Source organism: Schistocerca nitens, chromosome 10, assembly GCF_023898315.1.
Source record: "Schistocerca nitens isolate TAMUIC-IGC-003100 chromosome 10, iqSchNite1.1, whole genome shotgun sequence".
NCBI lineage: Eukaryota > Metazoa > Arthropoda > Insecta > Orthoptera > Acrididae > Schistocerca > Schistocerca nitens.
In genome coordinates, this window is record NC_064623.1 from 193903931 (window position 1) to 193922589 (window position 18659).

An 18659-nucleotide genomic window follows, 5' to 3' on the forward strand; every position below is an offset into this window, starting at 1 on the left:
CACCATTATCGGTATTTCAGTTGGTACTACGACTGTAAACACAGGTCCGCAGACAATGCTATGCGAGTGTAAATTAGGCGAATTCTGTTCCCGCATCCGTTGCGGACCTCCAATGTCTCTGTTAGTTCTATCTGAATTGATGGTCATTCCCTAGCCCTGCTCTTATTTCAAGAAATAAGAGTCACCCCGCAACATAAGCTGAGAACTTAAAAGGTAATTTAGTTGCCTTCGGCACAATTCGAAAACTGGTCTCAAACTAATCATGTGTCCAGAAGGTAAAGGCGTTGTAGACAATCACCCTACATTAGTAACCATTTTTTCCTTCTTTTTCAGGTTCAACCTCGACTATTTCCACCATAGGAGCATCCAGCCATGAAGATCTCATACCGATCAACACAAGGGCCACTTAGTAAGTGTATTTCATTCACATTATACAGGCAACGAATTTATGAGCAACATAGAAAGTATATTTATTTTAATTATTGAATTTTTAAAATTTGTTAATTTAGCACGTTCCGTGGGATCATGTGGGCCAAAGCGGATGGTCGTGGAACGAATAAATAACTAATTAACATAAACGTATTCCAGACATCTTGTCGTTTGGAACATTGACCAACAAAGCAACAAAAAAATTTTACTTCCTTCGATCTACAGTTGGGCCATTATTTCGTCAACTAAAAACAGGATTCGGTACCAAGTAACAGCATCAGGCCATCCTACTAACAAAAATATCTTAGTGCACAGTTAAAATACCCGTTCACGTCAACACAAACACTCCGCAAATCACTTAATATTACATGATGACGGTTATATTTACCAGGTGGTTATAATTAAACTAGACGTACTCACAGAGGTACAGTGAGGGCTCAGATTATCGTATGGCAGCGAAGTTAGGTAGGTACTGTATTGAGTTAACGTGGAACCGATTTATGCTGGAAAAAAGTTTGTAACACCATCACGGAACCAATCCGTATGCTGTCGACGTTTTATATTCGTACACGGTTACATTCCGCACACAGACGTTCAGAAAGGAATATTCTTTTGACAAATGTCTCTCTTTCAGAAATAACACTCTTGCATTTTTTATCCTCCCTATACCTGAAATCATCAATTATTTTTCTTCCCTACTACTTTTGACGTCTCCTTTCTTAGTCTAGTTACACCAGCGTCGTATCTTCTGCACATGTTGCTTCCCATTACACCTGTTTTACTTCTGTTTATCATTTTATAAGTTCGCTTTCAGATGCGTGTCGGAACACGCAGTACTGTTTCTACGACATATTTTAGAAGACAGACTGAAGAAATACGAACCTACAGTTACGGTAATTGAAGAGTTAGGGAAACCGTTTGACAATGTTGAGTGGAATATCCTCTTTGAAAAACTGAACTCAGAGGAGATAAAATATAGGGAAAGAAAAGTTACAACCTTGACAGAAACAAGACTGAAGCTATAAAACTCAATAGATATGAAATGGAAGCAGTGTTTAAGAAGGGAGTGAGACAGGGTTGTAGCCCATGTCCCATGTTACTCAGTCTGTTCATTGAGATAGCTGTCAGGGAGACCAGGGATAAATTTACAAAAGGAGAGTTCAGGGAGAAGAAATAAGAAACTTACGGTTTGCCTCTAACGTAATTCTGTTAGAGACGGCACAGGACTTGAAAGTGGAGTTGAACAGAATGTGTAGTTCTTAAATTAAATGTTCCCTGAGATTTTAAAATCTCTAATTTGTCTACGATAACGTTGGAAGCTAAAGAAATGAATTAAAATTTGCGTTCCAGACAGGACTCGAGAACCTGGATCTTTTTGTTTACAAAGCAGATGCGCAGACCATTACACCACCACAGCATTATTGTCAACAGACCTGCACTCCTCAACACAAAAACGAATTCACATCTCCCTTATATTGTCACTATTACCAGGGCTCTCCGACATTGGAATAGCACCCCAGTATTAAATTTAAGACCTACAGGATCGCATGTAATATAGGATTTCCCCATTACGTCCGATGCTGGGGTGCTATTCTAATGTCGGAGAGCCCTTGAATGAGTGTTTGTGTTGGAGAGGGTATTTGACTTGGGTAGTTCGTGCAGGTACAATGATCATAATGCTGTGGTGGTGTAATGGTCAGCATACCTGCCTACTAAACAAGAAGGCCCAGGTTCGAATTCCGGTCGCTGTAGAGATTTTAATTCACTTCTTCAGCTTCCAAAGTTAGCACAGAATGTATAGTGTCTAGAAAAAAGCTTATAGATCATCACCAACAAAACTAAAACCAGTATAATGGAATGTACTCCAATCAAATAGGTGATGGTGAGGAAATTAGATTAGCAAACGGTACACTAAAAGCAGCAAATGAGTTTCGTTATTCTGACAGCAGAATAACTGATGAGGGAAGTAAGACTATACCATTGTCCCTGTATGCACTCGTTAACCCTGTACATCCCTGTTTTCAACCAGATCGTTCATATTTCCCAGTATTCCTAGCTGCTGCAGTCTCCGTAAATTTCCTTTACTCATAACTACCTATACCAGAAAATACCTATTTTGTACAAATACAAATTATTTTTATATCTGTCACTATAATTATTGGTATTATGGTCGTTATTATTACTATTGTTATTGTTAGTGGCAGCAGCAGCAGTTGCAGAAGTACTGCCAATATTATGTTTATTAGTTCATAGTATTATTGATTCCCATTGTCACTATAGACACTCAAATCATTTTAATACTACTTGTCATATTTAAATTGTTATTTCTTAGGTAACTATGATGTTAAAGAGTTACTGTTTGCATGAAACCCTGATACAAAGTAAGAGAAGGGCTGATGTACTCAGATCAAATTAAATCAAATGAAACTATACTTTTCAGATACCTTTCCAAGTACGTGTGATTTATACAGGATGTTCCATTTAACTTGACCACCCTAAACAGCTGTTTGCCCAGATGCAAATTACTAAATGTTTCAAGCAAATGTTCTTCTTTGTGTTGGCAACACTGCGCCGACGCGGACTCTTCGAGTATTTGCTGCACTAAATAATTATAAAAAGTGTTGTTATCAAGCTATTTTTAAAAGTCTACAGGTGTTGTAAATATAATATAAATGTTGTTAAATTAGTGGAAGTGTTAGTGAAGTGTAAAATAAGATTAAACGGTGTAAGAAGCGTATTTTTCTTCTCGCGCCTGTAGCACGAATCCTAGGCCTAATTTCACGCGCGCGAATCGTAAGTAAGCAGTAAGTTAAACTTATAGGTAAACGTTTCCAGTTGGTATAAATATATTATAAGTATTGTTACATTAGTGGAAGTGTTAGTGAAGTGTTAAATAAGATTAAACGGGGTAAGAAGTTTATTTTCCTTCTCGCGCCTATAGCACAGATTTTAGGCTTAATTTCACACGTGCGTATCGTAACTAAACAGTGACTTAAACTTATATGTAATCACCAGTTTTTTTATTCATTACTCTTTCAATTTATTTATATCTGCCTGAACAGTTTCTAGGGTCCTTTGTTTACGTATTAGTCAGTACTTAAATCAGTTTATACGATTTCTGTTTTTGCCATGAGTGAGAAGTGTGTGATATGCCGTAGGATCGTTAGTTCCGGGCTAAGGTGTGATGGGTGTTGCAGTTTCTTTCATTGGGGCGAATGTAGTGGCGTGGGAAATGACATAAATGAGGCTCACCAGTGGTATTGTAGGATCTGCAGTAGAGATAGGAAAATACTGGAACAGCAAGGGAAAATTGCAGATCTTCAAGCTGACCTAGACAAGGCAAGGGAGGATCTAGACAGGTTAAAGAGGGAGAAGGGTGAACAGAGGTGGGAAGTGGCAACAGGTAATACGGGGAACAGGCCAAGGAGAGCATCAGACAGCTTTGTGATAAATCTTGAAAATAGATTTGACCTGTTGCCTCAGTCAGAATCGGATGAGCCTCATGCAGCTGAAGCTGTAGAAAGAGCACAACAAGCTATCAAGGACTTGAAAAAGGTAGGGAAATTTGTAAAGAGAAAGAAAGTTCTGTTGTTAGGTAGTTCCCATGGTAGAGGTGTTGGCCAACTACTGCAGGAAAATCTAGGTCCAGAGTACCAGGTCACAAACTTTTTCAAGCCTAGTGCAGATCTGGGTCAGGTAACAGAGGATATAGGTTCTTTATGCAAGGATTTCACGAAGGAGGATGCCGTGATTATAGTGGGTGGTCCGGGAAACAGCATTGACATAGACTCTGAATATTCCATAGAGAGTGACCTGGTGAAGATATCATCAGCAATGAAGCATACAGGTGTGGGATTTGTGTCTGTGTTGAGACGCCATGATCGGCCTCATTTGAACTCTTCTGTAGGGAGGGTGAACATGGAGTTGGAGTGGCTGCTTAGGACGGATATAGGGTCCCATATTGGTTTGATTCCTGTGGATGCTATTGATAGGTGGGACTACACTAGGCATGGCCTTCACCTCAATGGGAAAGGGAAGGGAAAACTGTCTGGGTTGATCGCAGAAAACTTAACGGGGGACACTGTCACAAGTGTTAAAATACCAGTGGTCACAGGTGTCAGAGGGATACCTTTTCTAGGATAGGGAAGGGGTGGGGAAGAAAACGAGTTTTAAGAGAGATTGGCAGGCACACTCAGTTTGAGAAAACAGATGAACAGGAGTCAAATTTTAGCATACAGCCTCCATTTAAACGATGTTTAACAGAAAGTAATCAGAAACTGCATCTTCACCAAAGCAGTTATAATCCCATTAGAATGCAGTATCAGTTATCTTTATTACACCAGAACATTCCGGGACTCAGAAATAAAGTTGATGAACTACTCATTTGCATCGATGAAATGAATTCATCTAACCAAATTGACATAATCTGCCTCTCTGAACATCAAGTGACCACTGGTATAGATATGTTAGACATTTCAGGATTTAAGCTAGCTTCCCACTTCTGCAGAGTAGATATGGATGGAGGAGGAGTTGCCACATTTATTAAAAACTGCCATAAATTCAAGAACATTGACATTAATAAATTCTGTTTGGAAATTATAATCTATTCATAAATCATCTAGAAGCTCTTTTGGGTTATTTAACAGGAAGAAACAAAGAAATTTTGATTGCTGGTGACTTTAATACAGATTTTCTAATTCAATCTTCCAGTAAACATTTACTGCAGTTACTAATGTTGTCTTTCAATCTAACTCACACTGTAAACCTTCCAACTAGGATCACTAAATCCTCAAGGACAGCCATTGATAACATTTTTATAGACAAATCAAAGGAACAAAATCATATCATAAAACCTGTAATAAATGGACTATCAGATCATGACATGCAGCTCCTTGTTTTAGATGCAAATTCTAAGCAGATTATCAATACTGCTAAATCTGAGTACAGGAGAGTATTCAATCAACCAAAAATTGAGTGTTTTAGAAAACTGCTCAAAGATATGAACTGGAATGATGTTTATAGTGCTCATGACATGAATGAAAGATATAACACATTCATGAACAATGTCAGTACCATGTTTGAAAACTGTTTTCCTCTAAAAGTTACTCAAATTAAACAGAAGTCTATAATAAAACCATGGATCACACAAGGAATAAAGATTTCCTGTAAGACAAAAAAGAAAATGTATCTGTCGACCAAGAATAGCTCCAGTGCTGATGATTTAGCTAAATACAAGGAATACCGTAAAATATAAAAAAAAGTAATTCAGACATCTAAACAAATGCACTACGAGAAGGATATAGCAATGTCATGGAACAAAATAAAAACAATATGGGATAATGTGAAAGAGGAGACTGGTAGAACCAGAAAGGAACAGGAGCAAATAGCACTAAGGGTAGATGACACATTAGTAACCGATGGGCATAGTGTGGCAAATCTATTTACCAAGTACTTTATATCCATTACTGATAGAATGGGATTGTCAGGATCAGTAAATAATGCCCTTTACAAATAGCTTCAGGTACATGAATATGTCACTCACTTCACCAAAAGAAATAACATTCATAATAAAATCTTTAAAAACAAAGCATTCTAGTGGTTACGATAAAATATCAACAAAGTTAATTAAGGCATGTTGTTGTGAGTTTAGTACAATTCTAAGTTGTGTAACCAGTCAATTATAACTGGGACATTTCCTGACTGGCTGAAATATGCAGATGTTAAGCCTCTATTCAAGAAAGGGGATAAAGAGATGCCATCAAACTAAAGAGCGATTTCACTTTTGCCAGCATTCTCAAAAATTTTAGAAAAAGTAATGTACAGGCAGCTTCTCAACCATCTGACCACAAATAACATATTATCAAGAACACAGTTTGGATTTCTGAAGGGTTCTGATATCGAAAAGGCTATTTACACCTACAGTGAAAATGAACTTAATTCATTAAATAACAAGTTACAAGCAGCAGGTATTTTCTGTGATTTGTCAAAGGCATTCGACTGTGTAAACCGCAACACTCTTTTAAATAAATTAGAACTCTATGGTGTCACGGGCAGTGCTGCAAAATGGGTCAAGTCATACCTCGCTAACAGGAAACAAAGGGTGTCAGTGCAAGGGACTAGTGAATTAAGTCATCAGTCATCATCAGAATGGGAAGAAATTACATGTGGTGTCCCACAAGTATCCATCTTAGGGCCATTGCTTTTTCTTGTGTACATTAATGATCTCTCATCAGTTACACAGCCAGAAGCAGAGTTCCTTTTGTTTGCAGATGACACAACTATTGCAATAAATAGTATGTCGAGGGTAGTTCTAGAAAGATCTGCTAATGATATTTTCATGGATATTAATAAATGATTTAAAGCCAACTCACTGACAACTGACAACTTCGAAAAGACTCACTATATGCAATTCAGAACCTGTAAGAGGCTTCCACCCGGCATGTGCATAAAGTACGAAGAAGAGCAGATAGAAGAGGTTGACAGTCTTAAATTCCTGGGATTACACCTCAATAATAAATTCAGTTGGGAGGAGCACACCACAGAACTGCAGAAACGCCTTAACAAATCTGTATTTGCAATTCGAGTGTTAGCAGACATAGGCGACATAAAAGTGAAAAAGCTTGCATACTTTGCCTACTTTCATTCCGTAATGTCATATGGTATAATATTTTGGGGTAACTCTTCAAGTCAAACAAACGTTTTCAGAGTCCAAAAGCGTGTAATACGTATTATTTGTGGAGTAAACTCACGGACGTCTTGTAGAAACCTCTTCAAAGTACTAGGTATACTAACTACTGCCTCTCAGTATATTTACTCCTTAATGAAATTTGTCCTAAATAATATATCTCTTTTTCCGACAAACAGCTCAGTTCATACATACAATACCAGGAGCAAAAGTGATCTGCACAAGGACTTGAAAGCACTTACTTCAGTTCAAAAAGGGGTCCACTACTCAGGAACACTCATCTTCAATAATTTGCCAGCAAACATAAAAAAATTAGTTACAAATAAAGATCAGTTAAAAAGGAGCCTGAAAGACTTACTAATGGCCAACTCCTTCTACTCCATTGACGAATTTTTTAATAGAAATAAATGATGTATTGTATATATTCCTACTATTAGTATTATTATTTCAGCTTTAAAAAAAAGTGACATGTTCCACATCCACGAGGATCTCCTCAACACGGATCTATGGAACGAATAACTAATCTAATCTAATCTAATCTCCTAATCTTTAGCCCTCAGGGCGACATCAATCAGCATGATGGCCTTCGTTGTAGCTTTGTTTTTTACAAAGATATGAACAGTGGTATGACTTTTTTAAATGGCATCCTGTATTTTTTATTCAGTAATTCATTTATTCTCCTAACGACCTATTCAAAAATGTATCACAGTGTACCATTCACTGAAACACAACGTTATTAATTACATAACCCAACATTCACTTTGAGCCTGGGATCACAAACTCGTCCACTTGCTGGAGTTGTCAGAAAACAAATGAAAACCAAGTAAAAACGTAACACAAAATTGACTTTGACTCTCCTGTACCATTACCCAGGAGGTGGTCAGAGTGGTGGTCCTGGACACTGATACGCTGGTGTACTCGTTGACTGAAAGAATTATTTGCTGCTTCCAGTGTTTCCTGCTGAAGAGAACTGCAAGCAAACACGATACGTTCCTGCATCTCCTCTGGAGTCGTTGGAATATCTCGATAGACAACGTCTTTAATGCATCCCTTCCACCCTCCCCCCCCCCCCCCCCCCCCCCACGCCAAATGCCAGAGGATTTAAATCAGGAGACCTAGCAGGCAAAGTAACTGTTCCTCCTCGACCAATCCATCTGGCAGGGTACCTTAGGTTCAGAACACGACGTGCACGCAAGGCATTATGTGCTGGACATCCATCGTGTTGATACCACCTAAGTATTCTGGCTCTTAGCGGTACTTCATCCAGAAGAGGAGGAAGAATTCGCCTGAGGAAGTTGGCATACGCTGTGCCGTTTAGACTACCATTGATGAAATAAGGGCCAATAATTGTAGTACCAAGCATCCCACACCAAACGTTAACTCTCCATTGACGCTGATGTTCCATCTGTCTAAGCCATCGTGGGTTGTCGCTGGACCAGTAACACATGTTCCTTGTATTTACCTGTCCTTCGTTTGAGAAGGAACATTGATCGGTCAGTAGAACACTGGAGAAGAAATTCGGGTTGGCGTGGATTTGCTGCTGTGCCCGCTGACAGAACTGTACACGATTCTGGAAACTATTCCCATGTAATTGTTGATGTAGGTGTACATGGTAAGGATGGAACCGGTGACTTCTAAGAATTTGATGTGCACTGGTTTTAGGAATGCCAATCTCGTGTTCAAGCTGTCGTGCGCTCACCTGTGGATTCAAAGCAACGGAAACGAGAACAGTAACTTCGGCAGCTTTGTCTGTGCGAGTGCTACGACGATTGCGTTGTCGTGGGTTGAAACTTCCCGTTTCCGAAAGCGTCGCAACAAGACGAGAAAACATCCGTCGGAAAGGTGGTTTCTTGTCAGGATATCACTCTCTGTACAGCTCCGCTACCTGCGTAGCATTGCGCCTACCTTCAACAACAACAATAAAAGAATCGTTACGTCGCTGCTGTTTGTAGGAAGGACAGCCTTTACTGTATGCCTACTCTACACAACAGTATTTAAAAGGTCTAAGCTACTGTGCTGAATGTACCCGTACATAGGAAAACAGTATTGCAATTACTTTTCTGTTAACTTACATTCCCCATAGACGAGTAGCATTTCTGCCTTCTCTTCGCTGGTGTACTTTCTACTCAGACAACTCTTTAAGTGACGATGGTTGACGGAATGATGGGTGTGCATTCTACTTATGTTTACATTTCTCCTCTGTCAACGTCAGCACGTGGATGTGTTCCATTGCCCCGAGTACCTCCACTAAGCGCTGGGAGCGTCAACGTCAATGTTGTGTTGTGTAATTAATAACGTTGTGTTTCAGTGAATGGTACACTGTGACACATTATTGGTTAGGTCTTTAGGAGAGGAAATGAATTACCGAACAAAAACTGCAGGGTGCCATTTAAAAAAGTCATACCGCTGTTCATACCTTTGTAAAAAACAAAGCTACAACGAAGGCAATCATGCTGATTGATGTCCCCCTGACGACTAAAGAACATCTGCTTCAAACATTTTGTAATTTGCATCTGGGCAAACAGTTATTTAGGGTGATCATGATGAATGGGACACCCTGTATATGCAGACTGAAACGGTGAATGAAAACTTGTACCAAGGCTGAGAATCGAAACCGAGTCTCCCAGCCACTACGCCACGCTGGCACAGTGGCTTTGCACAGCTGCATGGATTACTGTAGCATCCCTTCCTCCTCAGTCCAAGTTTCCATTCACTTTTGAATACCAAGTGGTCTGAGGTGAGAATGCGAATTCGATTGAGGAAGCGCGCTAGGGTAGTCCGTACAGCTGTGCAAAGCCACTGTGTCAGGATGGCGTGGTGGTTAGCACGTCTTTCCAGTGAGTAGGAGACTCGGGTTCGAATCCTGATCTCAGCATAAGTTTTTATTTGTCACTTCAGTCCACATATATGCATCATACAAATAAATTAACTAAATAGATAAAAAATAAAACGCAGAAATGCGTAGTATGAAAAACATTTCTGACACTTAAACATTTGTCAACATCAACGATAAATTTCAATGTTGCGAAGTTGTTTCTGAATGTAATTGTCAGGAGCGGGTCCTTTGCTGAAGTGGAGTTTGGATCATAAGTAGAACAGACAACATGAGAATAGATGCTTTCCAACTATGACCCTACAGAAGAATTCTGAGGTTTACATGGGAGGACTGGAAAACTAATGAGGAGGAACTGGACCAAAATGAGGGGGGGGGGGGGGGGGGGGGAAGAAAGAATTTGTGATACGGTGTGACAAAAAGTATGGATTTGTTGACAGAACATGTTCTGAGGTAATAAGGAGTAGTGTGTATGGTAGTCGGGTAGAAGGCTGAAGCTTGGAAGGCAAAAATTGTAGAAGGAGGCAAAAGATTAAATGTCGCGAGCAGGTGCAGATGGACATTGGACGTTGTAATGCAGAGATGAAAATACTTGCACAGGACAGGCTGGTTTAACGAGCTGTATCAAACCAGTATTCAGGTTAAAGACCACGACAAGGGCAGAGCCAAATGCGAATCGAGGAGCAGGTCCAGTTGAGCCACATCATGCAGCAGAGGGACGACTGTCGGTCTGTATTCAGTCAGCCTGACTGCGGCTTTTACTGTCTTCAATGCCCATTTTGGAAAGATGGTAGGTTTGGCGTCAATTTCCACCTCACAAAATGCGATACACCAACAGTTAAAGTACCGTAACACAGAGAATAAAGTTCACACGCACAGATTCCGGCAGGTTTTGCCAATGACTTTGTTGACAGGATGACACTACGCACAAGCTAAATAAAATAAATTTGCCAAGGCATGAAATGTAACAGCCCTCAGATGACAGCATAGCTCTAGGAAAGACTTATACTGTGCATCAAAATCAGGTGGGGATGACTGGGGGACAACTAACACAAACGTGCTATAAAGACGAAATACGCAGTCTGTGCAGCTCACATTTCGACACTTTGACTTTGGTGTCGGTCAAAACATCCAGCGGCTCTTCTCTCCAGATCTTGTAAACTGGCCGAGCAGACGCTCACCTCACCGACGTCTCACGCCTTGCTTCTCTGTCCACAGCCTCAAGAGGACGACGAGACGCGAGCGCCGCCTGCTGATGCTGCTCGTAGTTCTCGGACTGACCGCTGCGGCGCTGCTCATCGCCCTCATCATCCTCGCCTGTCTCTGTGAGTATGAACAGACTCTGGAGACCGAGCTATGCAACATCACAGAAGGGGGAGCTACCTCCATACAAGCCCAACAATTTATCAAACATCACATGTTTATCAAATTATTTGACAGTGTGATACTTTGTTTGACGTGTTTGTCAAACATACACTGTGCTTGAAGCGTTTGAGAGGAATTTTGTTTCACGGCCGATGTTGACATTCGGTTCTGACAGTGTACACTGGGGCTTCTCAAACAATACAGATTTCGAGATGACAGACTGAACGAATGTTTGGAAAAGAAAAAAGATTCTGTCGTTAGTTTCCACAATAGTGTAAACTAAAATCGAAGCATTGTAAGGACAAAAGAAGCAGATTACAGGCTATTACCAAAATGGTACAGGTGTCCCATTTTTCCCATCGAAATGCTACACAGGTAGACATAAAGAAAAAAATCAATAATCTCCATGTGACATACATACAGACAATAATTAAATATTGCTTCACATGTTTTTCATAACACTGTCATACAGTGTTCGAAATCTGTTTCACTTGACAGATATCTCAAACTGGTAGAGAATCACTGTGAAACTGGATAAATTTTCGCATAACTGCCTTCTTTTTCAAGGTGAGTGGGAAGTAACTCCAACAAGTTATTAAAAACTTGACTGTGCATTGACATAATCATCAGGTTCTGAGTCCTCTTGCACATTTTCATGGGTACATTTATCTCTGAGTTTCAACCATTCCTTGGACAAGCATCTCGTTTTCCTTTTCTTCTTTGTACACAGCGCTAAAGTCAATGAGAGAAGAAATTGGTCTGCATCGTTGCCAGTCCCAATGGTATCAAAATACTTTGCGACACCGTACTGCCCGCACAGACTAAGTTGACACCCGGCACAGTTGCTGACGGGAGCGACAGTAAATGGCAAGTGGCGTCACATACGGTCGCTCTCATCAGCCAGTGCAGGCAGTACACATAGCGTGACAGCTGCTTCAAAACTTAGGTTAAGTCTGATAAACTTAAGTGATAAGTCCATTCACTTGTACTCCTGGGAGCTTGTTTGACAGACCCGTGCTGGGAGCTTATTTGACAGACCCGTGGATACCAAAAAGTAAATTTGACATATAAGTTCGTTTACAGAGACCTTCAGGGAAGTGACTACCATTTCTATGAAGTTAAGTCGTAAAGTATTAATTACCACCTCGAAAAAATCAAGCCGTGACAATGAAAGTTTGTGATTATTTCAGTACTTCTCTACTGTCTACACACCTCTATGCGACAGAGAGAACTTGGTTACAGAAGGCCACAGTTTGGCTATTAGGAAACATTCCACCTCACAAACCTTACCGTTGTGATTCCGGAAATTCTTGTCACAAAACAGTTGCTTCATCTGAGGAAATAGGAAAAAGTGGCGTCATCGAATACAGGGAGCGTGCAGACTTTGATTTCGAAAAGAATTAGCTACAGTGTTGTGGCGAAAAGACACCTCTTGGGCAGCTTCTCTCGACGTTTCATCTTGAGAGCCTTCCCATTACTTGGTCAGGAGCTCTCAGTTATATGCTCCTGTAACAGTTTGCACCTTAACAGCATAATACGTTAGCACCACGCCATGGCAGTCCCAAATAACTCACAGTATTTCGTATGTTGCGATGAAGTCGCAGCAAAATTTTCAAAGTAATCGGAGAAGATATGTAAATTTTTTTCAACAATGGATCACAAGAGAAATTTTGCGTATCACGTTATTGATTTCAGTCAGTAGTGACCATTTTCAGATCTGAGTACACGCATTGATCATATCTATGTGGCATATGTAGAAAAGATACAGTGAGAACGATTGGCCAAATAACCATCGTCATATACATGTAAAATTTAAGTGCCATATGCATAATTGTAACAGAGGTGCTGACTATATGAAAAATTTATTAGCCTATGGTTTTATTTCAGACTTCAAGAAGAATATAATAATTCCAATCCCAAAGAAAGCAGGTGTTGACAGATGTGAAAATTACCGAACTATCAGTTTAACAAGTCACAGCTGCAAAATACTAACGCGAGTTCTTTACAGACGAATGGAAAAATTGGTAGAAACCGACCTCGGGGAAGATAAGTTTGGATTCAGTAGAAATACTCGAACACGTGAGGCAATACTGACCCTACGACTTATCTTAGAAGAAAGATTAAGGAAAGGCAAACCTACTTTCCGGCATTTGTAGAATTTTACAATGTTGACTGGAATACTCTCTTTCAAATTCTGAAGGTGGCAGGGGTAAAATACAGGGAGCGACAGGCTATTTACAATTTATACAGAAACCAGATGGCAGTTATAAGAGTCGAGGGGCACGAAAGGGAAGCAGTGGTTGGGAAGGGAGTGAGACAGGGTTGTAGCCTCTCCCCGATGTTATTCAATCTGTATATTGAGAAAGCAGTAAAGGAAACAAAAGAAAAATTCGGAGTAGGTATGAAAATCCATGGAGAAGAAATAAAAACTTTAAGGTTTGCCGATGACATTGTAATTCTGTCAGAGACAGCAACGGACTTGGAAGAGCAGTTGAACGGAATGGACAGTGTCTTGAAAGGAAGATATAAGATGAACATCAACGAAAGCAAAACGAGGATAAAGGAATGTAGTCGAGTTAACTCGGGTGATGCTGACGGAATTAGATTAGGAAATGAGACACTTAAAGTAGTAAACGAGTTTTGCTATTTGGGAAGATAAATAACTGATGATGGTCGAAGTAGAGAGGATATAAAGTGTAGACTGGCAATGCCAAGGAAAGCGTTTCTGAAGAAAAGAAATTTGTTAACATCCAGTATAGATTTAAGTGTCAGGAAGTCGTTTCTGAAAGTATTTGTATGGAGTGTAGGCATGTATGGAAGTGAAACATGGACGATAAATAGTTTGGACAAGAAGAGAATAGAAGCTTTCGAAATGTGGTGCTACAGAAGAATGCTGATGGTGGTGGTGGTGGTTAGTGTTTAACGTCCCGTCGACAACGAGGTCATTAGAGACGGAGCGCAAGCTCGGGTTAGGGAAGGATTGGGAAGGAAATCGGCCGTGCCCTTTCAAAGGAACCATCCCGGCATTTGCCTGAAACGATTTAGGGAAATCACGGAAAACCTAAATCAGGATGGCCGAAGACGGGATTGAACCGTCGTCCTCCCGAATGCGAGTCCAGTGTGCTAAGAATGCTGAAGATTAGATACTAATGAGGAGGTATTGAACAGAATTGGGGAGAAGAGGAGTTTGTGGCACAACTTGACAAGAAGGGACCGGTTGGTAGGACATGTTCTAAGGCATCTGGGGATCACAAATTTAGTATTGGAGGGCAGCATGGAGGGTAAAAATCGTAGAGGGAGACCAAGAGATGAATACACTGAGCAGATTCAGGAGGATGTAGGTTGCAGTACGTACTGGGAGATGAAGAAGCTTGCACAGGATAGAGTAGCATGGAGAGCTGCATCAAACCAGTCTCAGGACTGAAGACCACAACAACAACAAGAACAACAACAACGGTTTTATTGTGTGACATTAATAACCTGATATACAGAGTGTTCACGAAGTCGCTGTGCTGGTACAACGTATATCGGAAACGATGTCCACCGATAGCTATACAAGTCTAAACTCGCTTAATTTTATTGGAAAGCACTTTCTGCAGATCTGATTGTGATATGCTTCTCACGTACGCTGTTATTTCAATTTTTAAGTCACAGAGCATATGTGACCGACTTCGACTCACTACAGATTTTGCTGCACCCGGAAGGGAAACGTGTGGTGGAGTAAAGCCCTGCGGACGCGGGTGCCATAGTTTTTTGAGATGACACAACGAAAAAAACTCTTCCAGAAGTCGTGCAGTCTTGTCAGCTGTGGGCACAGTAGCGGCATCCTGTTGAAACCATGATTTCATCTTCTTTTAGTTGGCCAGTGAAATCGTTGTTCATTAAACAATGACGTCTACTGTTCACGGTATCTTCAGAAAAATAACGATCTACGTACTACCGGGCCTTCTAGATATTGCTGCCCTTCTCAATATTGCTACCCACACACCAGTTTCCAACGAGTTTCAAGGATAGTTCGACAACTCTCCATTGGCCATAACAGAGTGTTCTGTGTGTTAATATGACCATAGAAGTCGAACCAGGCCGACTGGATACAAGGTGATGTCAGGAGCATCACTGGCATTCCTTTCAATAAAGGATGGAAACTAATTACATTGGCATTAAATGAAACAAATGGCTCTGAGCACCATGGGACTTATTATCTATGGTCATTAGTCCCCTAGAACTTAGAACTACTTAAACCTAACTAACCTAAGGACATCACACAACACCCAGCCATCACGAGGCAGAGAAAATCCCTGACCCCGCCGGGAATCGAACCCGGGAACCCGGGCGTGGGAAGCGAGAACGCTACCGCACGACCACGAGATGCGGGCTGAAATGAAACAACAATTTTACTATTACCAGTCACTGTTTATTTATCTCCACGACGCGTTTGAAAGGTTTAAACCTCCATCATCAGGTGGATTGACCTTTTTTTTTTTTTTTTTTTTTTAGGGTCTTATGGCACTGTATCCAGTGGTCACAGGTTCCTGTCACAGTCGTAAGACATCACATGTATACTATCATATTTGTTTACAAATTATGACGTCTGGCATACCGAACATATCATAACCTAAATCCAAATACCTGTAGTAACGTTTACACCTTGAATAAAGTGTATGCACGCCGTAATTTGTAACTAATTTACTTTTTTTCATATAGTGCAATAACTGCCATCCTGCACATATAGATTCTAACTGCCGCATGGGTAACAGTCGTTCGAAGAACGCAAAAGCGATTCCAGTTCTGGTGGTGAGGTCTGTATCTACAGATAAGGCTCCCCAGATGTGGAAATCTGTCAACATTTTTAATGCCTCCTGTTGCCCTATAATTTCAGAACGTAGATACATTTCCACTTTTATGCCAATCCTGTTTGTCTTGTAACCGTCTCTTTTTGGCGCTACAGAGATACCCATTCGATCCAGCTAGATAGTCGTTAGCTGTAAACTCTGTAGTGTTTCTGCAAAAATTATGGTATACAATGTTTTGTGTTGGCAGAAGAGCCAACACCGTGTTACGAGTGGAGGCCGAAATGCACGCGTTTTAGCTCACGCAGGCTGGCGTGAGGAGGGAAGAACTATACTGTCGTGAGGTCTGGAACATGACAAGGAATGAGAATTCAGAAAGCGGACGTAATTAGTTTGATACTTAACTTTAATCCATTAATGATGAACGTCGCTCTTGACGGTACATAATTCACAATATTATCTGTTCAGAATACATTCTTGAAGATAGTTCTTATAGTAACTGAATAGGGTGCCTTGCTAGGTCGTAGCAAATGTAGCTGAAGGCTATGCTAAACTGTCGTCTCTGCAAATGAGAGCGTATGTAGACAGTGAACCATCGCTAGCAAAGTCCGCTGTACGACTGGGGCGAGTGCTAGGGAGTCTCTCTAGACTAGACCTGCCGTGTGGCGGCGCTCGGTCTGCAATCACTGATAGTGGCGACACGCGGATCCGACGTATACTAACGGACCGCGGCCAATTTAAAGGCTACCACCTGGCAAGTGTGGTGTCTGGCGGTGACACCACAGAATGCATTCTGGCAAAAGTAACAATAGCACTTCTAGGCAAGAGATGTTCGTTAACTCGGAGATAAATTTAATGGATAGAAAGTGTCTTCAGAAGATGGAGAGTAGTCTTGCACGGAAGTAAAACGTGGACGATGACCAGAGCAGACAAGCTGAGAATAAAAACATTTGAAGTGACATGCTATAAAACTACGCTGAACATTAGATGGGTAGATCAAATAAAGAAATGAGGAGAAACTGAATGTAATTGGGAGACAAAAGACATTTATGGTACAGCTTGACTAAAAGAAGGTATAAATTAGTAGGACGTATTATGAGGCGTCAAGGAATATTTATGGTAATGGAGGGAAGTGGTTGGGGGAGGGAGGTGGTTAAAATGATAGAGGAAGACCACGGCATTAATACAGTAACCAGGTGCAAATGGATTCAAATGGCTGTATGTTGTATTAGTTAAGATAAAGAGACATGAACACAAGTGTGGAGAGCTGCATCAAATCAGTATTAGGACTGAAGTCCACAGTCACATTATTTGATACGTAGGTTCCTGTACCTCTGGATTGCGTAATTTCGTCGAGATATCTCCATCCGACCTCGGAAAATGGGATTTTGGAGTAAGGCTCTTCCGCGACGGAAAAGTCTTCTGTAGCCTGTGCAATTGTAGTTTGTCGAACATTTCGGTTACACTCTTTCAGCTTAGTAAGAGTCGAATAGCGGCGAGTTATGCTCAAGAACTGTTCGAACCAATGTTTTGTTAGTGATCTTCTTTTTGGGATAAGAAGCTGCCTCTTGATGTTTCCAGTTGCTTTCAGTCCGTCAGCTGACTATCCCAACGCCAGATTTATGTAGTCGTCCCGCATTAATTGTATGAAGATAGGTCCTCTTTGATAATCTATGGTTGTCACTGATTGCTGAGACTGGCCAATGATGACAGATATCATGTTTAAAGCGTTACGTTTATGTATGTTGGGGCTATGCTGCCACGTTTGGGTAGGGCATTCCACGTCTTGAAGTTCTATGTGAACCCTTTGGTATCAAACTGTGTTTCTGAATAACCATAACAGACTTAAGAACGTTATCACATTTGAGACGAACTTACGTTTTCTTAAGTAAATAATCATTTCAAGGGTTTCTTTTTAGAATAACAAAATGTACTCATTGATTTTTTTTTCCATTTAAGGAGGGTAGGACGTCAAACCGGCCCCTTCGAGCAGGAGAGGCACCACACGACATTATAATTTCCACTGTCTATAGTTTTACAAAAAAATTCATAAAACTTTGTCAGCATGACCAGGAAGGATTCAGAATTTACACCCATAGCAGTGGAAGTTCGAAAACATAACGAAATATTTTTTTTACATGTGAAATTTCATCATTTTTTTCACTTACTAATGGCTGCATTTGTTGCTATAGGTACACTTTCCTTGATAAGTAAGAGAGATTCTTCGATGAATTTTGCGCAGCATACAAACCATACTTGAAGGTGTATGAAACTCCAGAATTTTCAAAATCTATTAAAAACTGTTTTAAAAATTGAGGTAATTAACTATAAAATTTGTGTTTTTTCTAAACATGAAGTTTAAAATATAACAGCTCATTCGTTTTTTCAGAAATTAAATAAATTCCAGAGTTTCATACACCTGTGAGTATGGTATGTATGCTGTGCAAAATTCATCGAAGAATCTCACTAACTTATGAAGAAAAGTGTACCTACAGCAACAAATGCAGTCATTTGTAAGTGAAAAAAATGATGAAATTTCACACTTAAAAAAATTAAT

The 18659-nt window shown here is 40.4% G+C and overlaps 1 protein-coding gene across 1 annotated transcript in view; it reads left to right on the top strand.

The window, feature by feature from the left end:
* The first annotated feature begins 262 nt into the window (after nucleotides 1-262).
* Nucleotides 263-18659, top strand: part of LOC126209990 (endothelin-converting enzyme homolog) — a 309515-nt gene continuing 291118 nt past the window's right edge. Inside the window, exons 1-3 of the mRNA XM_049939099.1 lie at nucleotides 263-275; nucleotides 334-409; nucleotides 11166-11272. Of these exons, the coding sequence (XP_049795056.1) occupies nucleotides 263-275; nucleotides 334-409; nucleotides 11166-11272 (196 nt within the window). The remainder of the gene's footprint in view (nucleotides 276-333; nucleotides 410-11165; nucleotides 11273-18659) is intronic.